The following is a 25,589-nucleotide window of genomic DNA, read 5'->3' as shown; positions in this document are numbered from 1 at the left end:
ACTCGTTTTACTGATCTGGAGACACGTTTTTTTTTGTTTTTTTCCACTGCAGATTTATGAGTGTAACTTGAGGAGCCCAGTTCTGGAGTTTCATGATAAATTCAGCCATTAGCAATGACAGCGTCAAGAAATCCAGTTCGTCCAGCTAATGGTGTGTGTAATAGACTTTTAAAGTCATATTACATTTTTATTTTTTTTACAAAGAAATGTTTCTTTTTGTGACCTGATTTGAATCAGAACTGATCTTTGCTCCTCGTCACTGTTTGTTTTGACTTTAAAACTTCAAATTCTGCGACGTGGAACTTTTTTTGTCTAAAAAGTCTTTGTGTTTTGTTTTTTTTGCAGATTTTGCCTGCATGGAGGCGCTGGGTATGGAATCGGGGGAAATTTCCTCCGAACGGATCAGCGCCTCCTCCCAGTACAACTCCAACTGGTCCCCTGAGCGCTCGCGGCTCAACTACCAGGAGAACGGCTGGACGCCGTCGGACGACACCATCAGGGAGTGGATACAGGTCGGTGTGACGTCTTCCAGCAACCAAGTCAAATTTAAAGGCACAAAAATGACAATAAATATATCTAAAATACACAATGAAATGTTTAGAATTGGATTTTGAGCACAAAAGAACACCGACTGTATAAATATAAATAGATTATTAAATAAATATAGTAATATATAAATATCCAGGCTGCTTTGGAGGAGCTGAAATGATGTCACATTGAGTTTTGATCTGAAAATGAAGCCGTGTTGGTGTTCCTCCATTTGAACCCGACGGTACCGCCGAGACGCCGCTCACATCTGGTCTGAATATTGTTCACTCGTTCGTACGACTTCTCCGCACGACGCTGGACACAAAAAAAAAAGAAACAAAAAAAAGAGGCCAGCTTGAATAATTTATTGAAGCCTGCTTCTCCAGCAGAGTTGACATTTCTTATCTTCATTGTGAAATCTGACATTCTGCAGCTGCTGAATGTTGTAACAACCAAACACTCTGCTGGTGACTTCATCATCTCACATCTTTATTAGTTCAATTTATACGTTTTATAAGAAGAACTTTAAACTAGACGTGTTTTATTCAGTTTATCAGAATCCATATCGGATAAATGAAATTATTGAGATTAACAATTCATGCCCTCTCGTGTGCACATATACTTTTAATGTCTGTGCATATTTCTCTTGTTTTTTTATTTACAATTTATTACATCACAGTAAATGTTTTGTAAAACATATATTATGTTTTATTGAAGTTATTTAGGACAGTACAGGCAGTTATTTCTGAACTCCCGTTAGACTTATTTAGTTTTGTCGGTAAACAAAGGGAATAATTAGAAAAGGCAGGAATGACTTTTAAAAAGCTTTTAATAAGAAAACAAAATGAGGACGAACTTCACTCCAGATGAGTCCACAAAAATGTTTTTGGCACCTGTGAGACAAAAATCAGTTTGTTTTTTCCTGATTGTTCTTGAACGCCTCGCGAGAAGAATGCGGTCCGTCACATTTGACTGAAACGACCGGAACCAGAATCTGATTTATTTGAGTTCCTCTTGGCTCTGAATCATCGGACCGGACGGGTCACACAGAACTTCAGATGTGCTCACTTATAATTAGGATTTGTTAAAAAGGTAAACAAGCGTGTTTTTCCGATCGCGGATCGGACCGAAGGAAAACCGGACGAGCTTCACGCCCCCGTCTCAGATTTATCGAGCCGGTCCGAAGGTGCGGCTACAGTCCAGGACGCTCCCATTGTCCAGGACAGGAACTCATACAGGAAGTCTCACAATGCCCGTCACAATAAGAGCACTTCCTTCCTGTGGGGGTTCCAGCAGGAAGACGGGCCGCGGTGCTAGATTAGTCCGAGTGGCTCTCTATTGTCTGTCTGGGGAGCTGTTGTAGCTGCTGGCTGACGGCGGAGCTCCTCGGGGACGTCAGGATGTGACGGGACGTGTTTTAATGGACGTTAATATTCGTATTTATACATAAAACATGCAGCATTCAGAACATCACCTGTTTCATTATGTTTGTACCGCGTCGGAGGTGTTTCTTGAAATAACCGATGTTGCATTTGGTGACGAAATAACTGCAGAGATCTTCTGATGTATGAGCAGCTCCGGCGTTTCCGCGGCGACGACGACAACGACGCACCACAGTCGCTTCGCCAGTCACCAGGTCGCCATCGGCAACCTCTCGGTCACGAGTTCGCGCCTCGAGCTTTGAATCCAGAAGCTTCCAGATCCAGAACTGAGTGTGTGTGTGTGTGTGTGTGTGTGTGTGTGTGTGTGTGTGTGTGTGTGTGTGTGTGTGTGTGTGTGTGTGTGTGTGTGTGTGTGTGTGTGTGTGTGTGTGTGTGTGTGTGTGTGTGTGTGTGTGTGTGTGTGTGTGTGTGTGTGTGTGTGTGTGTGTGTGTGTGTGTGTGTGTGTGTGTGTGTGTGTGTGTGTGTGTGTGTGTGTGTGTGTTGTTCACATAGAGCTTTCTTGGCAGTTCCTCCTGAAGAAACAGCCGACTACCCCCCCGCCACAGTGATTTATGGCCTCCGAACCGCCTCTGTAGCTCCCCTCCCTCCCCTCCCTCCCCTCCAAGCCCCCTCCCCCCACCCCTCCCCCACCCCCACCTCCTCCACGAGGCACCTGAGTTATGACTGGTGGATTTGTGAGGACAATTTTCCCATTTTATGTGATGAAGTGCGTGCGTGGCCGACTGTTTGCCTCGCGGCTTTTCGATTCATCTTAACTTGAGAAGAAAATTACGATTTGGGTAATTCTTGCGTGCCGGCCTCCTCCGACGGCAAATACCTCAATTATTCATGTAAAAAGGCATTCATATTTTATTGATACTATTTTCAGGTTTACTATTCATAATGTTGTCGGCGTGATGTAACCCAGTGGCACTTCGGATGAGCTCATTATCTCACTTTAGGATGAATCTGGAATCATATTTCACACCGTAGTGACTCATTTCATCAACACGCTGGATGTTTACAATTAAAACACACACACACACACACACACACACACACACACACACACACACACACACACACACACACACACACACACACACACACACACACACACACGTCTATAGATCAATAAGGCATTGACAGCTGACAGGAATTAACTGTAACGCTCAGGAAGAAATCGTTTCACTCGTGCTGCAGGAAATTTAATGAAACTTTGCAAAGCTTGAAAAGTAACTTTCAACCTGAAAATACAAACAAACGTGAGACAAACACGAGTAAAATTACTGAATGAAATCTGACGCTCAAAAAGCTCTGAATGTGGCTCCAGATGTGCGGGAGGTGCATCTCGACAGGTCGTAGTAAACGGTCTTGTTGTTGCGAGGAGTGATGTAATCCCAGGAAACGCTTCCTTCCCCTCCTGACTCCAGGTATTTATAGACGCCCTGCCGTTTGTCTTCAGGATGTCTTTTCACGCCACCAGGAAGCTCTCGGTGCATCTGGAGAACACATTTAGGCCCAAAGACAAAAGATCCTCCAGAGGACGTTAAAAAGGGTCGCAGACCTCCGGAGGGACGACAAACCCGGGAAACATCCTCCGAGGAGAGAAACCTCAACACAAATCAGACTTCATAACACAGAGTAACCTGTTCTGAGTTCAGCTTCATCACGTCGGTGGTCGTGATGAAAGAAGTGAAGAGAAGCTCGTCGTGTCATTCATCAAAGAAAATTATCCCCGAACCCGAAGTCGATCCGATGAGTCTGAAAACCTCGAGGCTGCTTTGAAGGAAAATACGACAGAACAAAATTCCTTCTGTTTCATTCGTGCCAAGAAGTCGTGCTGAAACTCCGTAATAAGATTTAAAGGACACGCCGGTTTCAGACGCTCAGCAGACACGTACTGTATCGTGTCCAAGTTCCAGAGAGAAACTTTAACATGTGACTTTCCAGCTAGAAAACACCAAAACCACATAAACCGGAGCGTTTCCAACCATTTCCATCGACGTGTTGTTTAATTTGAGATATTTGGAGATTTGAGTTGCTTCAAACTGACTTTAAAATCAACCAGCAGACTGTTTGAAACTTTTCTTTTTACAGACACACGGTGGTTTAATTAGTACTTTGTTTAATTTTGGATGGGAAGCTGGACGCCGCAAAAGTATTCCAGAAATGAGCAACTGATTGGTGTCAACAGTTTGTTCAAGGATCCAGTGGTTGTGATGACGGAAACACGTCGTGTCGGTTTCCTGCAGGACTTTAAAGGAACAAACTAAAACTCTGCATCTTTTAACTGGAAATACAAAATACTTTGCAGGTTTGCAACTTTTATTAAAAGCATGCTGAAGGAAGAATTTGTCACTCGTTACAAGAAACTGTCTAAAATAGAGAGAATCTGATGTCGAATGAATGAAATACAACAAGATGTCGATCGAATGAAGCCGACGTGATTCTACAAACAAACAACAACAATGTCAGGTGTGTAATTTTGCTCATGAATCCCGAGAACAGCTGAGAGCTTCTCCGATCGTTCTGCTCTCTCTCCGGTCGACGCTGAAACCTCGGAGGACAACGCAGTAATTGATGCTCTTTTTATTTCTCACTATCACGGCTGAAGCAGCTTCCTGTTCTGGCAGGAAGTAGCCGTGTTGTTTTGTTCAATCTCGTCCAGCCACACTTCTCCTGAGTTACGGCCGCCTTCCCTTCATTAAAAAGCTCTAATCGGGACCGTTTTCTGTGGCGGGCGGCTGCCAAGCGTTGAGTAATTAGAAGATGGAAGAGCAATTACCTTCAGTGGTTTGATGGAGGGAGTCGGGAGAGTCGAGCTGCGACCGGCCGACAGGACGAGCGTTTTCCTGTTTAAAGTGGAGACGCCATCAAATCCAGCTCGTTTAAACGTTGGTGAAAGTTCCACAATTAAATGTCTACAGGGGAAAACCTAAACGAGCCAAATTCTCACAGCTTAAATATATCATTTAATTATAAGAGATCATCATGTAAAATAGGAAGATTTTCTGCTTGAGTGACGTGATTATACCAAAAAAGAATTTAAAAGGAAAACAATCCTTGTTGATTTCATGTCAACGAATCATTTCACCTGTAAAATATCAAAAACAAGCGCGAATCACCTTTAGAAAAGATTTCATTTGTTCCACCAGCGTCCTAAAAATCCAAAGATATTGATTGAACTGTGACATAAATTGAAAGAAAAGCTTCAACTGAGAGACGCTGACATCACGAACCAGGAGTTACTTCCTGATGGGAGTTTATTTTTCATGTCAGTTTTAATCTGCCGTCCTCCGAGCAGAGAAACATCTTCGCTCGATGCCGCGTTCTTTATGATCTAATAAAAGTCATTTCCGATGCAGAAATTAAATCACGCGTCTTCCTGCGTAAAATGTTGGATAGCAGCTGGAGAAACGGGAGATCGACTGTGAAACCCGATCTGAGAGCAACCCCAGATCTTTTTAATGAATCCAGTTGAGACGAAACAAACTTAAAAACTCTGTTGAGCTCTTTTAAGAGGACTTTTTCTCTTCTAAATAGCACATTAACGAAACCTCGGCGCAGCGTCTTCGTCACAGCGAGCGCAGTGAAGCGTCTCGTGGGAATAACTTCGGTGAGAACGGAGCGAACAATCCCACGAACGTTCTCCCGGCGGTCTCCTCGTCCGTCGGCGAGCCCACGCAGACCGACGTGGAGACTATTTTCTGCTCCTCCGGCGGTGGTGAGGAGTCGCGGCCTCTCGGGGCTCCTCCCATGTGCAGCATCGCGGCGTCTCCACGGCGACATGATGACACACCCTCTATTATCCCACACACACACCGAAGATCATTTACAAACTCAACAAACGAGCTGTTTACTTTCAGAGGAATCGACTCAACTCGAACTCACCGAATCTGAACGAGATAAGCATTTTAATTTGTACGAAGACCAGCGTGAGGCTTTCTGCTCTCTTTGATGATAACGATCACTTTATTAATCTCCTATTTCTGGAGATAAAAAATAAATCTTCGACCATCTAAACTAGTCGCTTTTTTATTTCTGTTTTTAGCTCTCAGATCACAATTTCACAAAACTGAGGGGGAAAAAAAGTGTGATAACGATAACATCAGAAAAACTTCACACAAAAAAAGAAAAAAGGATGATCGCGTTTGATTATTTAAAATTAAACAAGATAAATTGAGTTACTGTCTTTCTGGCTGATTCTACATAAAACTAAACTAGATCATTTCCAGTTAGAATATTTTTCTATGTTTAGGATGTCCCAGCTGAGTCCTGAGACGGTTTCTAACTCGATCAGACGCAGGACAATAAGACGAGACGAGACCAGAGTCGCTTCTTTTAATCTCAGACAGCTGCACATCGACTTTTCACAAACTTTTCTCAGAAAAGGAAAAAAACAAATGCAGCTCATTCGTCAACAATTTTTAAACCTGCACTCGGCCGTCCCTCCAGGAAAAAAAAACCTCTTAGCAATTATATTCAGCGGTCCAACCAACGAGGGCAGAGGATGATATGACGTCAAACGTGGAAACGTTATCGTTGTTTTTGTCATCTGTGTGTTTTTTGGCTAAACTGGCCAACCGTCACACTTTCCCGGTTAACGTTAGTCTCTCTCTATGAACTAAGTCATAAATAGTACTAATAGTTGCTGCACCTGACTGCTAGCGATGTCCCCCCGGTGGTCACCTGCAGTATTGCAACGGAATGAAATCCCCGGATTCCCATAAACCACCATTATAAAAAAAAAGCTGTAAAAGTGCAAACAAGTTGGATGTTCCCTCTTTTTATTTTGAGTCGTTAAACTGTGGGGAGTTTAATATTAATAAAGCCTCACAGCAGCACCCAGAATAGAGAGTTTTATTTTTGTGACTTCACCAGAATAAAGTCAACTTAACTCAACTGCTTTATCTGGAGGGCTACAAACACACACACACACACACACACACACACACACACACACACACACACACACACACACACACACACACACACACACACACACACACACACACACACACACACACACACACACACACACACACACACACACACACACACACACACACACACACACACACACACACACACACACACACACACACACACACACACACACACACAGACTCACACACACACACACACACACACACACACACACACACACACACACACACACACACACACACACACACACACACACACACACACACACACACACACACACACACACACACACACACACACACACACACACACACACACACACACACACACACACACACACACACACACACACAGACTCACACACACACACACACACACACACACACACACACACACACACACACACACACACACACACACACACACACACACACACACACACACACACACACACACACACACACACACACACACACTCCACAGGTCACACACTAGTCATTAGTGATGCGGGTGGACAGGCAGAAAATCAGTGACACACGCACTCACACACTGTCTTATTCGCTCTGAATGGATCTGATGTCTCTTTGGCTCGAGGCTCCGATGCCACCGAAGCCCGACTCAGCCCGTCTGAACCCATCACATGACCCGCATCACATGACCCGCATCACATGACCCGCATCACATGACCCGCATCACATGACCCGCATCACATGACCCGCATCACATGTCGCGCTGCGTTCCCTCCGGAAGGAGAAGCCGCACAACCAGAAGACACACACATCTTTATTTACACACCAATCAAATCACACGTCAGTGAATGAAATACAACGATAAAAGAAACGTTTTACGAGCAGGATGTTTCATTTAAAATCAGAAAAGTACTTCAGGTTTCACTTCCTCACAGCTCAGCGGAGGAGGAGGATGAAGGAGAGTCTTCATCAGTTTTCCATGTTGCACATTCGACGTATGAATTAACGTGGAAAGTCTTTTTTTTACTTTTAAATTGTGTTTTCTTTGGATGCAGATTTTGACTTTTTAAAACGCTCATCACGAGCGCAGCGGGTGAAATCGTGTGTTTGTGGTCGGCAGACTTTCATCTCTCTGCCTAAGTGCTCTTTGACAGTAATGGTCGTAAGAGGAGACGTTCATCGTCTCCGCCTGGAGTTTCTGTCACAAAGCCACTTCTTCCATTTCCAAGTCGCTCGTTCCAAACTTCTCCGTGTCTCCGAGGAACCCAACTGATTTTAAAGCCGTCGCACTTTTTATTCATTTGAACTGTTCCAGATGTTTGTACAAAACTTTGAGAGAAATATCCTTCAGAGTTCAGCTTTTTGCCTCCAGCCAAATGTTTCACCTTTAAGTTTCAGATAATCTTTTATTGATCGTGACAGCAGCAGAGAAGATCGAGCGAAAGTCATTCGACTCATTTTATTGTTTTCATGCACAAACAGTCTGACGACCAACCGCCGATACGAAAGACAGAAACCACAGTAACAACAAATCCTTTGAGACAAATAAAAACATCCTCATGTTTTCTCCGAGCTTATTTCTGAACTAATATAAAATTAACATAAATATTCCGAACTGAAAAAAAATCAGGACATATCTATTCATTCAGTCATTTAATAGTAAGAAGCATCCGTTAAAAAAAGAAAAGAAAAAGAAAGCAGAATGTAGTTTATAAATAAATAAATATGATAAAATATCCCCTGATAAGGTTTTGCTATCTATTTTAACCATCAATTACTTATTGATTCCTCTAACGTAATTCAAACATGTGCATTATTATCAGCTACAGAATTTATTACATATATTTATGAATCACTTTTCACCATGTGATGATTTCCGGGTCACATAAACCCATTTATTTGTTACTTCTGCACGACTGAGCCTTTAAAATGCATTTTTGCTTTATTCTGTTTTGTAATTTCCTTCAGTGTAATTTCCACTTTTGCGAGGCTGAGTTCCTCCCTGGTTTCCATAGAAACGCCTCTGAAGCCTCCACTGACCTGTTCTTCTTCTCACCTGTGTTTCCAGGTGGATTTGGGCTTCCTGCGATTCGTCACGGCCGTCGGGACGCAAGGCGCCATCTCCAAGGAGACCAAGAAGCACTACTACGTACGCTCCTACAAGGTGGACCTGAGCTCCAACGGGGAGGACTGGGTCACCGTGAAGGAGGGCTCCAAGCAGAAGGTAACGAGCTCTTCATGCTCCAACAATGGAAATCAAGGTTTTCAGAGGCCGAAGGCTGTTTTACATCTCAACACGGCACAGTTCATCTCTTCGAAGGGAAACTGTTTCTGCAGACAGTTTGGAGATATTGAAGACGTATTAATGCAGAAATAAACCTGTTTAAAGTCTCGTCTGCGCTCGAACTTCAGCTGGTTTACCTCAAGTTGAGCATCAGCTGGTTACTATGTGTGTTATCTGGTTTCCATCTGAATATACATCAGTGTCCACCGTACTCATGCCATCACACAAGTCTTTGTAATCACAAGGCATCAGAAACAAGGCTGCAGCTGCAGCAGTCGTACTCGGTGTCAGCGCTGCATTCAGCTGCAGTCATGTGCAACTCAAACACAGAAAGCCTTTCAAACGCAGCGTTGGTGGTAACGGCAGCGTGAGGGAGGACGGAGGCTGGACAGCAGCAGCAGTGTTGATATGAGTGTTGCAGGCGGATGAGGGTCGTCGTATCAGCAGCAGTAAGAGACGCACCAGTACGTCATCGTTGGTTCGTGAGCGTTATGAAGCCTCCAGTTCAGATTCTGTCCGTCACCATCTTGCTAGTTCGGAGCAGGAAGTGACCATATTTGGACGAGCTGGGGGAGGAGCCAGCGGTGGATCTGACCGATCTGATCGGAAACCTGACGATACTACGTCCCGCCCACCGATAGCTGTAACCTGACTGCACCACAGGCCTGTCAATCAAACAGACACGCCCCCAAAAACAGGTCTTCTTGAATCTTCTTTTCTAATGAATGAGGGATTATTTTCAGATGGACCTCCAGAAAACTAAGAAGAAGGAGTGACTTTAGCTAACAACACCGAGATAACTGATGGACACATTTTATTCACTTTGGACTTGATGAGAGAAGTTGAATGGGAGTCTATGGAGCCGGAGGCTTTTTGGAGCCGACCTCTAGTGGCACTCGCTGGTATTGCAGCTGAAGACACTTCTGCATCAGAACCATTTTACAGACCTGAAGCTACGAACTCTTTTAGAAACAGTCTGTTTTTATTACACAGCCGACGTCGTGATGATGAAGTCTGTCTCTCATCATTTTTCTTTCTTCTGTTTCTCAGATCTTTCAGGGGAACCACAACCCGACCGACGAGGTCCAAGCTTTCCTCCCCAAACAGACTCTGGCGCGCTACATCCGTATCCGCCCCTTGTCCTGGGAGCAAGGCATCTGTATGCGCTTCGAGATCTACGGCTGCAGAACGTCAGGTAACTCAGACTGATGTGAAACTAAACTCTGCTGCATCCATTCTTTAAAATCACTCCGGAGCTTCCTGTTGCTGCACGCTGCTGCATTTTTCATTCATGTATTTTCTTCTTAATTAACTTTCCCGTGTATCTGCAGGGATCGTTGAAGTTTCATTTAATCTAAATTCTTTCTTATCCAACACACACACACACATGCAGTGTGTTTGCTCGCACTCCTTTAAATTATCTCGTTTGCATCTAATTTCTAAAGAATGTGGCCGCTGCAGAGACACCGAGTTTTTCATGCTCAGTAAACATTGAGCCTTTTTAAAAAGATGCTAAACCAACTTTGTGTAATTTTACAAATGAAAAATGTTCTTCTGTCGACGTTGCAGTGGATTCTGAGTCTCTGGAGGATTTCAGGTCCTTCTTTGAGCAAATTGGACATTTTTCAATTAAAAAATATGCAGTTTTAAGTCATTTTTGATTATTTTGATCATGATGTGTTAAAAAAAATTCCCCAAATATTGACAAGCTAGAGCAGATAATAAACAAACAAGACAACATTTGCTAAAGAAGTCCACTTGGGAACAAATCTAATAATTATTTCTGCTTTTATGGATGCACCTCCCTGTGAAATTAAACATGCAGGACTCGTGAAAGTATCGTTCATATTTCAATCAAACAGCTTCTGAACTCTCCAGGAAATTAAGAGAAGTTTTACCTACTGTTGTTTCTTTTACATTTTCTCACTTTTGCACATCGTGAATCAAACGAATGTGTTTTTTTGGGGGGCTAAAAACCTCCTGCTGCTCTCCGATGATTTAAAATAATCACGAAGCAAAAACTCCCACAGAAAGACGCCGTTATTCGTTTACAGCGAAGCGGCGGAGGAAAGTCCCGCCGCCTCATTACTCATCCTGCAACGTCACGTAAACCTCCGTGTGTGTGTGTGTGTGTGTGTGTGTGTGTGTGTGTGTGTGTGTGTGTGTGTGTGTGTGTGTGTGTGTGTGTGTGTGTGTGTGTGTGTGTGTGTGTGTGTGTGTGTGTGTGTGTGTGTGTGTGTGCGCGTGCCTTAAACCCAAAATTTGATCTACGTTTTAATTCAAACATGCGATTTAACGTGATGAAGTGCACAAAAGACGAGCTCAGGTTAAACCGGGTTTTTCTATCCCTGTGAGGACACGCGCAGCAGAAACACACACACACACACACACACACACACACACACACACACACACACACAGACACACACGTTTTATCAAATGCAAATACGAGCCAGTCAGTCGGAGGCCGGATGAGCCGGAGCTCGTTGGATTTAAATGGACTCGTGATGAGCAGACTGTTGCATCAGAGTATTAAAGAGTTTCATTAAGTGTCCTCGTTCCAGGAAACCCAGAGTCTCCCAGTTATGTCCTCATTGGATGTTTTGTGTTTGAATCAGAGAGCAGGTTGCGTGTTTCTCATCAGTCGAAATGACCTCCGGCTTGTTTTTTTCGAGGACGCATCTCGAGATGCAGATAATATAAATTTCCAGATCAGTAGTGGAACATTTTTTTCTTTCCTTCCTCTCTCGAATCGAGCGTCTGAGAACAGAAGAGTTCATATCAGGCGCAGACTGAAAAAACACCCTCGAGGCAAATTTATCATCTCGGCTTTATAAATGAAATTAACTCGACTTTCAAGTTTTTTTTTTTTTTTCAAACCAACTTTAGCTCTAAAATAAAAACATGCAGCCTGTTCATTGGTTTTAAAGGAGGAAGCTGGGGGGACAGAGCAGTGATGGGATGTTCCTGCTGGATGTCTTTGTTCTATAAATGTGGGATTTCTTCTGGTTTCTTTTCATCAAGAGCAAAAAATAAATAAAAGTATTTCCTCTGTGACATCTTCTCGTCGTCCCGGGATAAAACACTTTGCAGTGTCTCTTAATTAAACCTTCAAACTCTCCCTCCTCGCCGTCAGGGAGGTCTCTGAGGTTTCCCAAATTCACTCTGTCACATGACATCGACCCAAACAAAGTTATAAAGAACCATCTTCAGCCCAACGAAGGGTCCAGAAACAGGTGTGGCCTCTGATCTCGCCTCCCTCTAGTGGACACGTGTGTGTATTACACCTTTGACGTGACGCTCGCAGATCGCATCATTTCTTTTTAGTTTTTAGTGCAGCCGCCCTTAAATAGTATTTCCTGTAGTATGTTTACTCCTTCTTGTTGCCGGAGGAGCTTCAGCGCCACCTACTGTCACGGCTGCTCAGTCGAATCCGAACATCCTGGTTCTCTTGTAGAACTTTTCTTTCTGAGACTTTTGGAACGACCGACCTTTTACTTTTAAAACCTAAAAACCTTCACACAGCACTTTAAACATAAAAACAATCTTCATCATCTTCAGAGACGACCGATTCTTCGTGTTATTTTTACTGCTGAGTTTAAACTCTGCAGCAGCACCCAGAGGGCATCGAGGGAAACCGCTGACCAGATAAACGCCGGCGCTTCTTATCACGCCGTACGCCTCTCAAAAGTTCCCGCTCCTCCTCCTCCTCCTCCTCACTCATCCTCCTCCTCCTCCTCCTCCCACAGACTACCGGTGCTCGGGGATGCTGGGGATGGTGTCGGGGCAGATCTCCGACGCTCAGATCGGCGCCTCGTCCTACGCCGACCGCGGCTGGGTGGCGGAGAACGCCCGCCTGCTGACGGGGCGGTCGGGCTGGACGGGGCAGCAGACCAAGCAGCCCTTCAGGAACGAGTGGCTGCAGGTGGGTTCACAACTCACATTCATTCATCTGAGGAACTCCTGAAAAGCCCGAGGAGGTAAAACTGTCCAAATTTTGACAAAATAATTGTCTATAATTGCCAACCGCCCCCCTGCAGGTGGATCTGGGTCAGGACAAGATGGTGAGCGGCGTGGTGATCCAGGGAGGGAAACACCGCGACAGGAACGTCTTCATGAAGAGGTTCAAGGTGGGACACAGTCTGGACGGAGAGCAGTGGACCGTCCTGAAGGAGGAGAACACCACCAGGCCCAAGGTGGGTTTCATTATCATGATGTGGAGTCGATGTTCAGGACCTCGTTGTCAGGAAGTTGTTGCTTTTTAAGATGCAGATTTATTTTAAAAGGACATAAAGATGTTAAGAGGATTTGAAAGGTCTCGATAAAAGCAGCCGTCCGTCTTTATTTCTGATCTCCGTCGTCCTGTTTTCGAAGCAGATAGTTTGTTGACATGAAACAAACGTCCTCATGAGATGATCTGAAAACTCCAAAATCCAAACGTTGAACCATTGAAAACAAACTTTCTTTGTGTTTAACGAATGTCATTCCTCCACCTCCTCCTCCTCCTCCACCACCTCCTCCTCCACCACCTCCTCCTCCTCCACCTCCACCTCCACCTCCTCCTCCTCCTCCACCTCCTCCTCCTCCTCCACCCCCTCCACCTCCTCCCCCTTCATCTCCCCCTCCACCTCCTCCTCCTCCTCCACCACCTCCTCCTCCACCACCTCCTCCTCCTCCACCTCCACCTCCTCCTCCTCCTCCCCCTTCATCTCGCACCCTCCACCTCCTCCTCCTCCACCTCTTCCCCTCACCCCCCTCCGTTGGTGAGACATCCTCCTTCATGCGCTCCAGATGGACGGGCGGAGGATGAGGAGGGACGCTGTTCTACGTCCCTCCTTCAGCCTCTCCGCTCAGTTTCCTGTCTTTTTATAAAACCTCTTCAAAAGACGAGGCAGGAAGGAGCCGCTACACAGATTTACACACACACACACACTGTACACACACACACAGTACACACACACACACACACACTGTACACACACACACACACACACACACACACACACACACACTGTACACACACACACACACACACTGTACACACACACACACACACACACACACACACACACACACACACTGTACACACGCACACACACACACTGTACACACACACACACACTGTACACACACACACTGTACACACACACACTGCACACACACACACACACACACACACACACACACACACACACACACACACACACACTGTACACACACACACACTGTACACACACTGTACACACACACACACTGTACACACACACACACACACACACACATTAAAGGCTCATGCATAAAGATGAGCCGGTGTACAGTCTGAGAGGCCCGTCGGTTCTGCTGCCTCAGCAGAAAGGAAGATTTAGGCTTCACTTATAAAAACCAACATTATGCAACATGTTGGAAACAGAAGGTCAGAGGTCAACGATCATTCAACGATCCAAACTTCTGATAGTTTTATAACCTTCTTTTAGAAACTAGGAGCTCTGTGTGTCTGAATATGTATTTTTAAATCATAAGTCGTGTTTTATTTTGTAATTTCCAAACATTTTCCTGATACAGTTTGTGGGACTTTTTCCTGAAAACATTTTGGTAGTAATGATTTAAAACCTGAACTTTCTTTGACATAAAAGTGACTCCGTGAATCAGAGGAAGGATTCTTGTAATTATTATTATTTGTAAATGTTCAGCTGACCTCCAGAGGACTTTCCACTTCTTTATAGTTTGTTCCTAATTACACTGTTTTCCCAAAAAACCTCCATTTCAGGCCCATAAAGTAAAGTTAATATTGTCGTGATGACGACCGAACTACTAAACGTCTCTAAACTTACTTTAGTCGACATTAATTCTGGATAAATAATGAAAACCTGAAATGAGACACATTTTCATTTTGACCAGATGTCAAATAAACCTCTTTCTGTCTGCGTGATTAATATATATGATATATTATAATTCTGCACACGTACAGAACACTAATAAATAATGCAGCAACTAAACAGCTCAGTTATTCATCGTATTTAAAGTATTTATAGAATTAACATAAAGCAGTGAAGCGTTTCAGCTGCTCTGACTTCCTTTATCTTTTTATTTCTTTATGTAAACAGAAAATATTGTTATTGTACTTTATTAATAATACACTTTGTGTGAATTTGAGATATTTTCAGATGTGAAAAGGCTTTTCAAGGCTGCAGCCCTGCTGTTACCCATCATGCACCACTTCTAAACCATCTTGGTGCGTGTGGCGTCCGGTTTCCCGCCGCTGGACGTGACAGAAACCTGTTTTCATCTCCGTGTTGGAAACACGACAGAACGAACTCTGCTCCTGATTTCCTGCCTCTTTGTTTCCTTCTTCCATTTATCATCCCGACACGTTCATGTTCTTTTCGCTGCTGTCGGGTTTTCGCCCAGCGAGCAGCAGAGCAGAGGTTCAACCAGCTGGACACGCTTCACATTTCATCTTTTTACCAAACTAACCAGAAGTTTTCTGCACTTTTTTTTAAATATAAATGTTTAAATCTGGTTTAATAAACTACATTTAAAGCCTGACATGTTGTGTTTTTGTCGTTTCCCCCCTTCAGGTATTCATCGGGAACCAGAACCACGACACCCCGGAGCTGAGGTCCGTGGGTCCGCTGCTGACCCGCTTCGTCAGGATCTACCCGGAGAGGGCGACCAACGAGGGCCTCGGCCTCCGGCTGGAGCTGCTGGGCTGCGAGCTGGACGGTGAGTCGCTCCGACCGACTTTAACGTTGACGTGGATTCAAGCACATCAATCACAAGAGGAGGGGAGGAAGAGGAGGAAGAGGAGGGGAGGAGGAAGAGGAGGGGAGGAAGGGTTCGACCTCTCAGGAGGGACAGATGAAGGGAGGAAGCCGGCTCTCTGGAGGAGTATCAGGTTGCCCTGATAAGAATCAAACAAAGCAGAGACGAAGAAGACGAGATGAGGAAGACGAAGATCACAGAATCACAGGAAGTCTTGGATCTCCGTCGAGCAGAAAGTGTCGGGATGATCGGGAATTTTGAAGTTGCTAAAGTTTTCTTGTGTGTCCGAGTTTTATTGTTCACACAAACTTCTGCACGTCTCAGCTGTGTCCGTCGCTCTCTAGCGCCCCCTGGAAACATTTCCAGTCTGTTTTCTGCTATAAAAACATTATGGGAAGTTTTGGTTTGTTTGATTTGTTCATTCTTTTTAAAATTCGGATAATGTTCTCTGAAAATATGTGTTTTTTATAACAGATCATTTTAAAATGTTTGTTATTATTATGTTACAGTCGGATAACGAGCTTTTGCCATAATTTTCTTTAAAATATTTTTTAGAGAACGTTTTTCTACTTTTAAAAAGAACAAAATAAAAAAATCTTCCCGCTGAAAAGATCTTTTAAATATAATAATAATAACGTGAAGCTGCACATGTTCATTCCTTTGTTAAAAAAACATTTCTACAGATGTTCTCCGTGTTATCACGTGTTGCAACACAAAACATGTGGTTAACATGTGGTTAACATGTGGTTAACATGTGGTTAACATGTGGTTAACATGTGGTTAACATGTCATCGTGTGGAAAACACCTTTTTTTTCAGTTTTGGTATTTTTAGGATGTTTGAAGATGTTTTGGTCTTCATGTGTTTTATGTGCATCGAAGCTGCTCGTCTGCATCTGATGAACTCAGTTTCTCTTCAAACGGAGAGAACAAAGACGACACACACACACACACACACACACACACACACACACACACACACACACACACACACACACACACACACACACATGTACACTCAAGTACATGCAAACCATGTGTGCGCAGGCAGAACTACACACAGACACACACCCGTCACCGTCTTGCTGTCGGTACCCGACGAACGCCTTCTTTTATTCTCTCCGTCATCATCATCATCTTCTTCTTCTCCTCCGTCTCCAGACATCACCACCACGGCTCCGCCCACCACAGCTCCGCCCACCACGCCGCTCGCCTCCACGCTGCCGATGACCACGTTCGGTGCGACCACCACGGCGCCGACCACCGTCCCCGGCACCACGGCGGCGGGCTGTGAGGACGGACGGCAGGACTGCGGCGGCGACACGGAGACGCCCGACGACTACGTGCTGATGACGGGTAAAAAAACACTCCTGAAGACGCAAAGACATTAAATAAAAAGAATAAATTCTTCTTCTTTTGTCTCCTTCGCCGTTAAATCTTCTTCATCTCGACACGAAGGGAAACTGAGTTTAAGTTACACTAAAAAAAAACATAATAATAAGTCGAAATTCTCCTTCATCTTCCGTAGTTTTGACTTAATGCTGCTTTTTATTTATCTGCTCGTCTTTAAAAATGTTTCTCAAAAAGAAAAATCCTCTTTTATTTTCCTTTTTACTGTCAGACGCAGTCGTTTAGCGTTTTTTCTGTTTTCTGATCTTTGAACTGAACTCTGAAACTAAAGAGTCTGAATTGCGTCAGACTTTAAAGCCTGGGATTGATTTCTGTTTTCGTGAAGGGGAGTGTGTGTGTGTGTGTGTGTGTGTGTGTGTGTGTGTGTGTGTGTGTGTGTGTGTGTGTGTGTGTGTGTGTGTGTGTGTGTGTGTGTGTGTGTGTGTGTGTGTGTGTGTGTGTGTGTGTGTGTGTGTGTGTGTGTGTGTGTGTGTGTGCGTTTGTGTGTGTGTGTGTGTGTGTGTGTGTGTGTGTGTGTGTGTGTGTGTGTGTGTGTGTGTGTGTGTGTGTGTGTGTGTGTGTGTGTGTGTGTGTGTGTGTGTGTGTGTGTGTGTGTGTGTGTGTGTGTGTGCGTGCTGGCATCTGTGTGGGTGTGATGAGCCTCTCTGACCTTTGACCCCCCCCGACTGTCCCATCTGTCTGCAGCAGGAGGCACGATGCTGACCGACCCCATCATGGACTTCATACCAGGTGAGCGTTTCCGTCGCAATCTGCTCGTCTCGAGGAGTCGAACCGCTTCAACGGGCCGAAAAATCAAACGTTTGCAGGATCAGATTTCTGTCAAGAAGAACAAAAAGAAACGGACTTCCTGGAGAGTGAACGACTCGTTCGTGGCCTCAGTTCACGAATGAGTTCGACTACGGAGAGAAAAGACGACAGATTCACTATTAAATGCATCTGCAGTATCTTTTTAAACAATGTTTCCCATCTGCAGGAAATCCAGTTTAAATTATCTACAAGAAGAAATCAGACAGAAACTTAACAGGAACAAATAGGAACAAAACATCTTAAATATTCGTATATTTACGGCGTCGTGTTATCGGAGAGTTTTTATCTCTCTTTGCTTCTTTTAAAGGATCATTAACGATGGAAATATATTTTCTGTCTTGTTTCTTTTCCCTTCAGATTTATCTTCAGTTTGGGAACGATTCAATTAGCGGCTCTCGTTTTTTTTTGTATTATCAGGAGACAACAAGTTGAAACCAGCTCAGATTCAAACTTGTGATCTTATTAATTCTGCTGGAAACGACGTGCAGAAACACTCGAAGACTGAAGCACGTCTTCGTTTCTTTCTGGCTTTATTTATTCTTGCTGCTGTTTGAAGAGTTTAGCGTCGTCGTTCCTGCACGTTTGTTGCAGCCTGAGCAGAGAAAGGAATGAAAAGACAGGAGAGGTCGAAAAACAGCAGCCGGGACGGAGAGACGGGGACATGAAGAAGAAAAACCTCGGCAGGAGGATGAAGAGGAGGAAGAGGAGGATGAAGAGAGAGAGAGAGAGAGAGAGAGAGAGAGAGAGAGAGAGGAAGAAGAAGAAGAAGAAGAAGAAGAAGAAGAAGAAGAAGAAGAAGGAGGAGGAGAAGAAGAAGAAGAAGGAGGAGGAGGAGGAGGAGGAGGAGGAGGAGGAGGAGAAGAAGAAGAAGAAGAAGAAGAAGAAGAAGAAGAAGAAGAAGAAGAAGAAGAAGAAGAAGAAGAAGAAGAAGAAGAAGGAGGAGGAGAAGAAGAAGAAGAAGAAGAAGAAGAAGAAGAAGAAGAAGAAGAAGAAGAAAAAGAAGAAGAAGAAGAACGGCCTCTTGGGTCTCAATTAGCCGGAGCTGAAGCATTGCGTCAAGACAACTTGGCTTTTTTTTTGTAGGGTGGGGGAGGGGTGCGGGGGGGGGGCTCCATCGCGGAGCTCCACCGTGGAGCTCTGCATCCTATTAGCCTCTCAGAAACAACACGTCCACTGTCTGCTTCTACTCGGATGCTGCAGCGGCGAACCGCTGCCGCCACTTGAACACCGGACAGAACCGGCGTTTTCAAGGGCCGCCCCCCCCCCCCCCCAACCCTCCTCCTCCTCCTCCTCCTCCTCTAGCACCGCCTCCGTGGACCATCCAGCTCTCTGTCCGTCTCTTCATCCCAAACATATGTACCCGCTGGCACCGTCTCTGACCGTCTCTGACCACCGTCTCTGCTCCTCCTCCACTTCCTGTTTCCAAGAAGGATGTCGGTTCTGTCTTCAGGCTGTTTTTCAACCTCGCCGTGTCGCCGGAGAAACTTTTTTTAAAAGAAAGAAAGAACTTCTGGTAACACTTGATTTGGCTCGCTGAACGGAGCAGAATGGGGCAATTTACTGTGACAGCTGGGAGCGTACGGGTGTTACTGGCTAATAAAAGCACCGGGGATTCAACTGAAGGGGAGTTATTTCCTCACGGCTGCTTTAAAAAAAAAAAAATCCTCAGTTAAACTAAAACTAAAGACTCAGTTAAAACTGCAAGAAAAATATTTGCTAAATGTTGTTACAACATACATATATATGTATATATATGTATATACATATACATATGTATATATACCTCCCACATCCTGTCTGTGCACGTTAATATGTGCGTTGCATGAAGAAATAAGTTGTGATTTTGGGCATCTTGTAGTGCTTTTCATGTTATACGGCATCAAATATGCTGCTTTGGGGAACCAGTGAGGGATCGTGTTTTGAAAAGGACGCCGGGGTCGAAGTTGAAATAAAAGCAACAAAACACAAATAAAATGCCACAAAAACCTGCGCTGACTGACAGCTGATCATTTCCAGGTGTTTTATGTTGAAAGTTCTTCCTTCTCACAGCAGTTGTCTCTTGTTTTGATTTATTTTGCAGCCTACTTGTGGTTCGCCTGCAACTTTGACTTCTCGTCGTTCTGCGGTTGGACCAGAGAGACCGGCACCGGCGCCGAGTGGCTCATCCAGTCCACCGGGGCGGCCGCCGTCCACCGAGGGCTGACCCGCGACCACACAGGTACGAGTCCGAGAGCTCGCCTTCGTGTTCGAGGAGGTTCTTTTTGTTTTGAACTCGACTGAGTGCTTCGACGCTCTCGATGAGTCGCTGTGAACCTTTTAAATAACAGTCATCAGTTTTCTGTTGGACACAGTTTGTAAAATCTGTCTCAAAGTTAAGAAGCTATAAGATATTCTGTGTCACAATATCTTACATAGGACAATCTTATTAGGATTAAAAAATCAACAACATAAAAAATAACGAGTGATGGACAAACAACTTGAGACCACAGACTGTTTATAAAAGAGTTCGTAGCTTCAGGTCTGTAAAATGGTTCTGATCCAGAAGTGTCTTCAGCTGCAATACCAGCGAGTGCCACTAGAGGTCGGCTCCAAAAAGCCTCCGGCTCCATAGACTCCCATTCAACTTCTCTCATCAAATCCAAAGTGAATAAAATGTGTCCATCAGTTATCTCGGTGTTGTTAGCTAAAGTCACTCCTTCTTCTTAGTTTTCTGGAGGTCCATCTGAAAATAATCCCTCATTCATTAGAAAAGAAGATTCAAGAAGACCTGTTTTTGGGGGCGTGTCTGTTTGATTGACAGGTCTGTGGTGCAGTCAGGTTACAGCTATCGGTGGGCGGGACGTAGTATCGTCAGGTTTCCGATCAGATCGGTCAGATCCACCGCTGGCTCCTCCCCCAGCTCGTCCAAATATGGTCACTTCCTGCTCCAAACCGCTTCGAACTAAAACATTTTCAACAAACGGCCTTCAGATCTTTTTTAAAAAGAAAGTCATCAACATGCCTCGGAGCTCTGCGGCCTTCTCCGCATTCACAGGCCTGATGGATGTTTCCGTGGAGACGGTGGCAGCTCTGAAAAACGAAGGACTTCACCTTGATTTCTTGACTTAACCAGATCAGGAGTTAAAAAATAAAAAACGAGCTCTCTGTGGTGTCACGTCAGATTTTTTTCCGCTGATGCACGCTCCTTTTGGTTTCATAAAAAATAAAAACCTTGAACGCTCACAGATATTATTCACTTTATGGAGCCACAGAGAGCAGACCGAGCAGGTATTCCCATTAAATCATCAAATAAAGTGAATAAAACGTGAACTTTGAAAGTTTTAGAGTTAGAACTTTCTCTCGTATTAAATCCTGTTTCATTCAAAACATCCTTTAATCTCTTATTTTGAAATAAAGTAAAATTTTTGATCAGCTGTTGGGATCCTTTTAAGGCCCCTCAGTCACCTCTTTCCTTGTCTGCTGCTGCCCCCTGCAGGCGGACCCGGGAACTTCATCTACATGCAGCTGACTGACTCGGACACGCTGAGTAAAACCGGCGAGGAGGAGGGGGAGGAGGAGGCGGAGGAGGAGGGGGAGCGGGCGGCGCGGCTGGCCAGCCTGCCAATCACCACGCCGGACGCCGACCTGTGCATGTCCTTCTGGTACCACATGTTCGGAGAGCACGCAGGAGCGCTGCACATCAAGCACCGCAGGGAGGCGGCGGACGGACACATCCTGTGGACGGTCAGCGGACACCAGGGCAGCCGCTGGAGGGAGGGACGGGTGCCGCTGCCGCACTCCGGCTTCTCCTACCAGGTAACACACCTGGACGACATCGGACATCACCTGCAGACCAAAAACAGACATTTAGAAAACCTTCAGGGATTTGAAATATGGAAAAATCTACGTGGGACGTTTCTTTGTGTTTCAGTGGACTCGTGTGACTGTTGTTGTTGTTGTTGTTGTTTTCAGGTGGTGGTGGAAGGCGTCGCCGACAGACGCAGCACGGGACACATCGCCGTGGACAACATCCAGATCCTGGACGGACTCACGGCCGACGACTGTAAAGGTGAGTCACTGAAACAGGAGTTCGTTCAGCGTCGTTGTTTACGATGTCACTTTAATCTGACTTTAACTTTAATCTGACTTTAACTTTAATCTGACTTTAACTTTAATCTGACTTTAATTTTAATCTGACTTTAACTTTAATTTGACTTTAACTTTAATCTGATTTTAATTTTAATCTGATTTTAACTTTAATCTGACTTTAACTTTAATCTGATTTTAACTTTAATCTGACTTTAACTTTAATCTGGTTTTAACTTTAATCTGACTTTAACTTTAATCTGACTTTAACTTTAATCTGACTTTAACTTTAATCTGACTTTAATTTTAATCTGACTTTAACTTTAATTTGACTTTAACTTTAATCTGATTTTAATTTTAATCTGATTTTAACTTTAATCTGACTTTAACTTTAATCTGATTTTAACTTTAATCTGACTTTAACTTTAATCTGGTTTTAACTTTAATCTGACTTTAACTTTAATCTGATTTTAACTTTAATCTGACTAACTTTAATCTGACTTTAACTTTAATCTGACTAACTTTAATCTGACTTTAATTTTAATCTGATTTTAACTTTAATCTGACTTTAATTTTAATCTGACTTTAACTTTAATCTGATTTTAATTTTAATCTGATTTTAACTTTAATCTGACTTTAACTTTAATCTGACTTTAACTTTAATCTCTCGCTCAGATCCAGAAGCGCCAACGTCTCCTCCAACAGAGATCATCATCCTGCGTAAGTTCCTGACTCCGGTTTTATCGTCTTCAGCTGAGTCAGATCTTTAGGACCGTTTTGGACCGTGGTCGCCGCGGTAACGCCGTGGCTACGCCGGTGACGAGGCTTCCCAACGTGGAAGACATAAAACCCTCGACTCTAATAGCTCTGCTTACGTTATCAGTAGAAATCTGACTGGAATCATATTTCCATAATGTGGTTTGAGAAAAATCCAAAGCTGTCAGTTATTATTAGATTAAAGTAAAAATTAATTGAACTGAAGGACCGTTTTCTTTTTTTATTTCAGTTTCAGCAACTTAAACAGAACAAATTCACCATTTTTCCAACCGGTTTTTCTTTCTTTCTCTTTCTATTTTTACAGCTTTTTATTATTGAAATGTGATTTGTGATATTTATATTATCACGTGAAACAATAACTCACCTCTAATCTTTCCATCGTTTTCATATTCTTATTTTAACTTGAAACTTTTGTTTTGGTATCTCGTAATACTAGAGATTTGTTTAACTCTACTACTTCTATATTACATATATATTATATATATATGTATATATCTATGTTAATTTATCTGCCAAATAAGTTGCTGTGTTCGGACCTTTTACCGGGCCGTCTGTGTCTCCTGCAGCCATGGACTCCTTCCCCCAGGAGACCGACGAGGTCAGCGGCTCCAGCAACATGCTGAAGACGCTGGACCCCATCCTCATCACCATCATCGCCATGTCGGCGCTGGGCGTCTTCCTCGGCGCCATCTGTGGCGTGGTGCTGTACTGCGCCTGCTCGCAGGGCAGCATGACGGACAGGAACTTATCCGCGCTGGAGAACTATAACTTCGAGCTGGTGGACGGCGTGAAGCTAAAGAAGGACAAGATGAACGGACAGACGAACTACTCAGAGGCGTGAGGCGAAGGGGGGAGGGGGAGGGAGGGGGCGAGGGAGGGGGCGGAGCTGTGACGGCTCCGAACACGGACACGCAGCCAATCAGGGGAGAAGAGAGGACACGCAGGAAGGCCTGAGGCCAACCAATGGGACGGCAGGGTGGGCTGAGGCCAACCAATGGGACGGCAGGGTGGGCTGACAGCGAGCCGATGTAATTTTTCATTTCTCAGGAGCGGCAGTGGAAGGGACTGACCTGCAGGGGGCACTGTGTGTATAAAAAAACCAACAACAACAACCTGTACAGCAACAAAAAAAAAACAAAAAAAAAGACGAAAAACTACGGATTCTATTTGTTTTTCGGCGTGCTTTGTTGATTTCATGTGATCACATGCTGGTGTTGAGACCAATTCAGATGAAAGTATCGTTTATGGACTTTTTACGGGAAGATCAGATTTTTGTTTTGTTGTTGTTGTTTATCTCGTCGGGTTTTCTTTGGTTTGTTGTTTTTTTTCAGACGCCTTCATTTCACAGAACGAGCCGAGCTTGTGAAATTTTAAATTGGCCGTGTGAATGTGTGTGTGTATCATACACATCTGCGTATAAAGTGTGTGTGTGTGTGTGTGTGTGTGTGTGTGTGTGTGTGTGTGTGTGTGTGTGTGTGTGTGTGTGTGTGTGTGTGTGTGTGTGTGTGTGTGTGTGTGTGTGTGTGTGTGTGTGTTGCACTCATGTTTACGTGTCCACATGAAGCGTGTGCAGCCGTCCCGGCCCGTCGACCCGCGTCCAGTTTCCGACAGTGCCTTTTTTTTCCCTCCGACTTTTTTCTGTTGCCTTGTTTTTTCTGCTGGTTGTTTTTCCCGTCGGCCGGCGTTCCCACACGGGAGGAAGTCGGGAACGTCTCCAGCTCGTCCGGACCGCGTCGTCGTCGTCCTCGTGTGCGCTCAGACGTCACACGCGTGTGCTGGTGTCGGTCTGCGAGACGCCTCGACGACGCGGACGTGTAGGTTCTGTCTGGGAAACTTTTGGGAAAAAAATTGGGGAATTTTTTCCAAACGGGAATCGTGTAGGAGCCCTGAACGCCTCATTTTTCACGGCACATGACACATCCGACATATTGTACATAGGTTTTAATATATTTGAGCGCCCTTTTTCTAGAGAAGACATCGGTGCCGCAGAATCCTTTTCAGAAACTCAGAAAAAAACAACCCGCTGTTTCTTTCACAAACGTGATACGGTGAATGTTGGTTTTTTTCGGGAGCCGAAGACGTGAGATTACGGAGAGGTGAGATCACGGAGAGGTGAGATCACGGAGACGTGATTTTACCGAGACGTGAGATCACGGAGACGTGAGATTACGGAAACGTGAGATTACGGAGACGTGAGATTACGGAGACATGATTTTACTGAGACGTGATTTTACGGAGACGTGAGATTACGGAGAGGTGAGATTACGGAGACGTGAGATTACGGAGACGTGATTTTACCAAGACGTGATTTTACGGAGACGTGAGATTACGGAGAGGTGAGATTACAGAGACGTGAGATTACGAAGCCTCGCAGGAAGTGATGGGTTTTCTTTTGAACAGGGTAAAATAAGACGTGACCGACTCCCGACACAGTGACTGTTAAACTCTGAACCAGACGTGTGTCCGTCCGTCCGGGAGACATCGAGAAGGACTTTGTGATCGATCGGCTTCTTTTATGGAGCTGGAAGGACCTGGAAAGGTCCCGAATGATGACTGAAAACTGATGTTAGCCGTGAATAAACTTATCGTGTTTAACTGCAGGAACACGGATCGTATT

General features: G+C 44.5%; 1 protein-coding gene across 1 annotated transcript in view; it reads left to right on the top strand.

Annotated features, from left to right (window-relative positions):
* The window catches only part of LOC138626916 (neuropilin-1a-like), a 63,850-nt gene extending 39,724 nt beyond the window's left edge, over positions 1-24,126 (top strand). Inside the window, exons 6-19 of the mRNA XM_069708918.1 lie at positions 346-512; positions 8,938-9,093; positions 10,204-10,348; positions 12,903-13,078; positions 13,194-13,349; positions 15,732-15,876; positions 17,075-17,269; positions 18,008-18,052; positions 20,211-20,348; positions 21,606-21,925; positions 22,082-22,178; positions 22,871-22,915; positions 23,539-23,927; positions 23,959-24,126. Of these exons, the coding sequence (XP_069565019.1) occupies positions 346-512; positions 8,938-9,093; positions 10,204-10,348; positions 12,903-13,078; positions 13,194-13,349; positions 15,732-15,876; positions 17,075-17,269; positions 18,008-18,052; positions 20,211-20,348; positions 21,606-21,925; positions 22,082-22,178; positions 22,871-22,915; positions 23,539-23,813 (2,060 nt within the window). The 3' untranslated portion in view covers positions 23,814-23,927; positions 23,959-24,126. The remainder of the gene's footprint in view (positions 1-345; positions 513-8,937; positions 9,094-10,203; positions 10,349-12,902; positions 13,079-13,193; positions 13,350-15,731; positions 15,877-17,074; positions 17,270-18,007; positions 18,053-20,210; positions 20,349-21,605; positions 21,926-22,081; positions 22,179-22,870; positions 22,916-23,538; positions 23,928-23,958) is intronic.
* Positions 24,127-25,589: the final 1,463 nt, after the last annotated feature.

Source organism: Brachyistius frenatus, unplaced genomic scaffold (assembly GCF_029030835.1).
Source record: "Brachyistius frenatus isolate BFR_SWC_R1_liver_20210118 unplaced genomic scaffold, ASM2903083v1 Contig_79, whole genome shotgun sequence".
Taxonomy (NCBI): Eukaryota; Metazoa; Chordata; class Actinopteri; family Embiotocidae; genus Brachyistius; species Brachyistius frenatus.
The sequence above is the reverse complement of the archived record's forward strand: the minus strand, read 5'-3'. Positions and strand labels throughout refer to the sequence as shown.